Raw genomic sequence first — 1,192 nt, forward strand, 5'->3', positions numbered from 1 at the left:
TTTTTCATATGTGATATGTATATATATCATATAAAGTCAAGAGACTTGACTAAAACTTGAAAATCAATTCATTAATTATTAAAAATTTTGAGTTATTTAAGTTGTATTTTATAGCTTGACTCGAATTTGAATTTTTTTTAAGTCGAGTCGAGTTTTGCTCACATCTACGTGAGAGTCTAACACCGACATGTTTGTCAACAATTTTTTTAATAGTTTAGGGTGATTATAAGGTAGTAATTTGTTTAGAATTTTCTTACTCAATTGATAAGGTATACATACCCTACAAACATAATTACTCAAACTTAGGATTTTTAAAATAAATAATATTCTTATTTAACACTGAGATCTTTGTTGAGATCATTTTCTACTTCAATAAAAGGAAGACACTACCGAGGAAAAAAAAAGTTTAATTTATGAGTTTAGGTCGTAATACATTAATTGATTAATTAAAGGCAAAATTCAGTAGACGTGCAAACCAGCAGTTCAGTTTTCACATGCCTGTTTAGCACAAGCGTTTATTGTGGATTTTGAGGGTGATTAAGAAACCCCTATTTGTTCCAAGGGTGACAAACAAACAAAAGGGTACCCGTAGCTACCGTACAAGGGCCGTTTTGCTTTACATCCCACGTGCAACGACTGCTATTACAATCCCCATCCCTGTCTTCCTCGTAAATGTCGAACCAATGCGATTGTCCATCCCATGCCATGCTGCAGAAAAACAAGGTCTTCTTGAACATGTGTGGTGCAAATTGGAACTCGAAGTGTTCGCCGGAAGATAGAACGCGGGCGCCGAGGTCGTCGTCCTTGGATTTACAATGGATGGTCAAATCTTTCGTGTATTCCAAACTGTTATAGATTCTTACTTGCACGTTACCATTCCAGAAAGCCTCTGTGCCCGCAGCCAAAACCAGCATTACAGACAGCGACCAAACCAACCTGTTCGCCCATTGATTCATGTTTGCTCCTCCTAATGCTCACCAAAATACCATTCAACCTTTATAAATGATTTTTCAACTGAAACGGGCTGTTCTCATTTTTCTAACGTGTTGTAGTTTATGGTGAATTGAAACCATTAAGAGTGATTTTTAACTTGTTCTCAGTTTTGAACACCGAAGACGGAAGATAGGTTACGAATGAGTTATGATAATGTCATTTTATCAATGAATTATGATTGTTATATTCATTTTTATGT

General features: G+C 35.4%; 1 protein-coding gene across 1 annotated transcript; it reads right to left on the reverse strand.

The window, feature by feature from the left end:
• Positions 1 to 548: 548 nt before the first annotated feature.
• LOC120189792 (S-protein homolog 2-like) lies at positions 549 to 956 on the reverse strand. Its single transcript, XM_039192981.1, has one exon. The coding sequence runs from the start codon at positions 954 to 956 to the stop codon at positions 549 to 551; it is 408 nt and encodes a 135-aa protein (XP_039048912.1).
• Positions 957 to 1,192: the final 236 nt, after the last annotated feature.

This window comes from Hibiscus syriacus, unplaced genomic scaffold (genome assembly GCF_006381635.1).
Source record: "Hibiscus syriacus cultivar Baekdansim isolate YM2019G1 unplaced genomic scaffold, ASM638163v2 tig00116959_pilon, whole genome shotgun sequence".
In the NCBI taxonomy this organism is placed as follows: domain Eukaryota; kingdom Viridiplantae; phylum Streptophyta; class Magnoliopsida; order Malvales; family Malvaceae; genus Hibiscus; species Hibiscus syriacus.

Bases quoted from the DNA above. Each gene is read 5' to 3' on its own strand.
- LOC120189792 (XM_039192981.1), bottom strand. From the start codon at position 956: ATGAATCAATGGGCGAACAGGTTGGTTTGGTCGCTGTCTGTAATGCTG.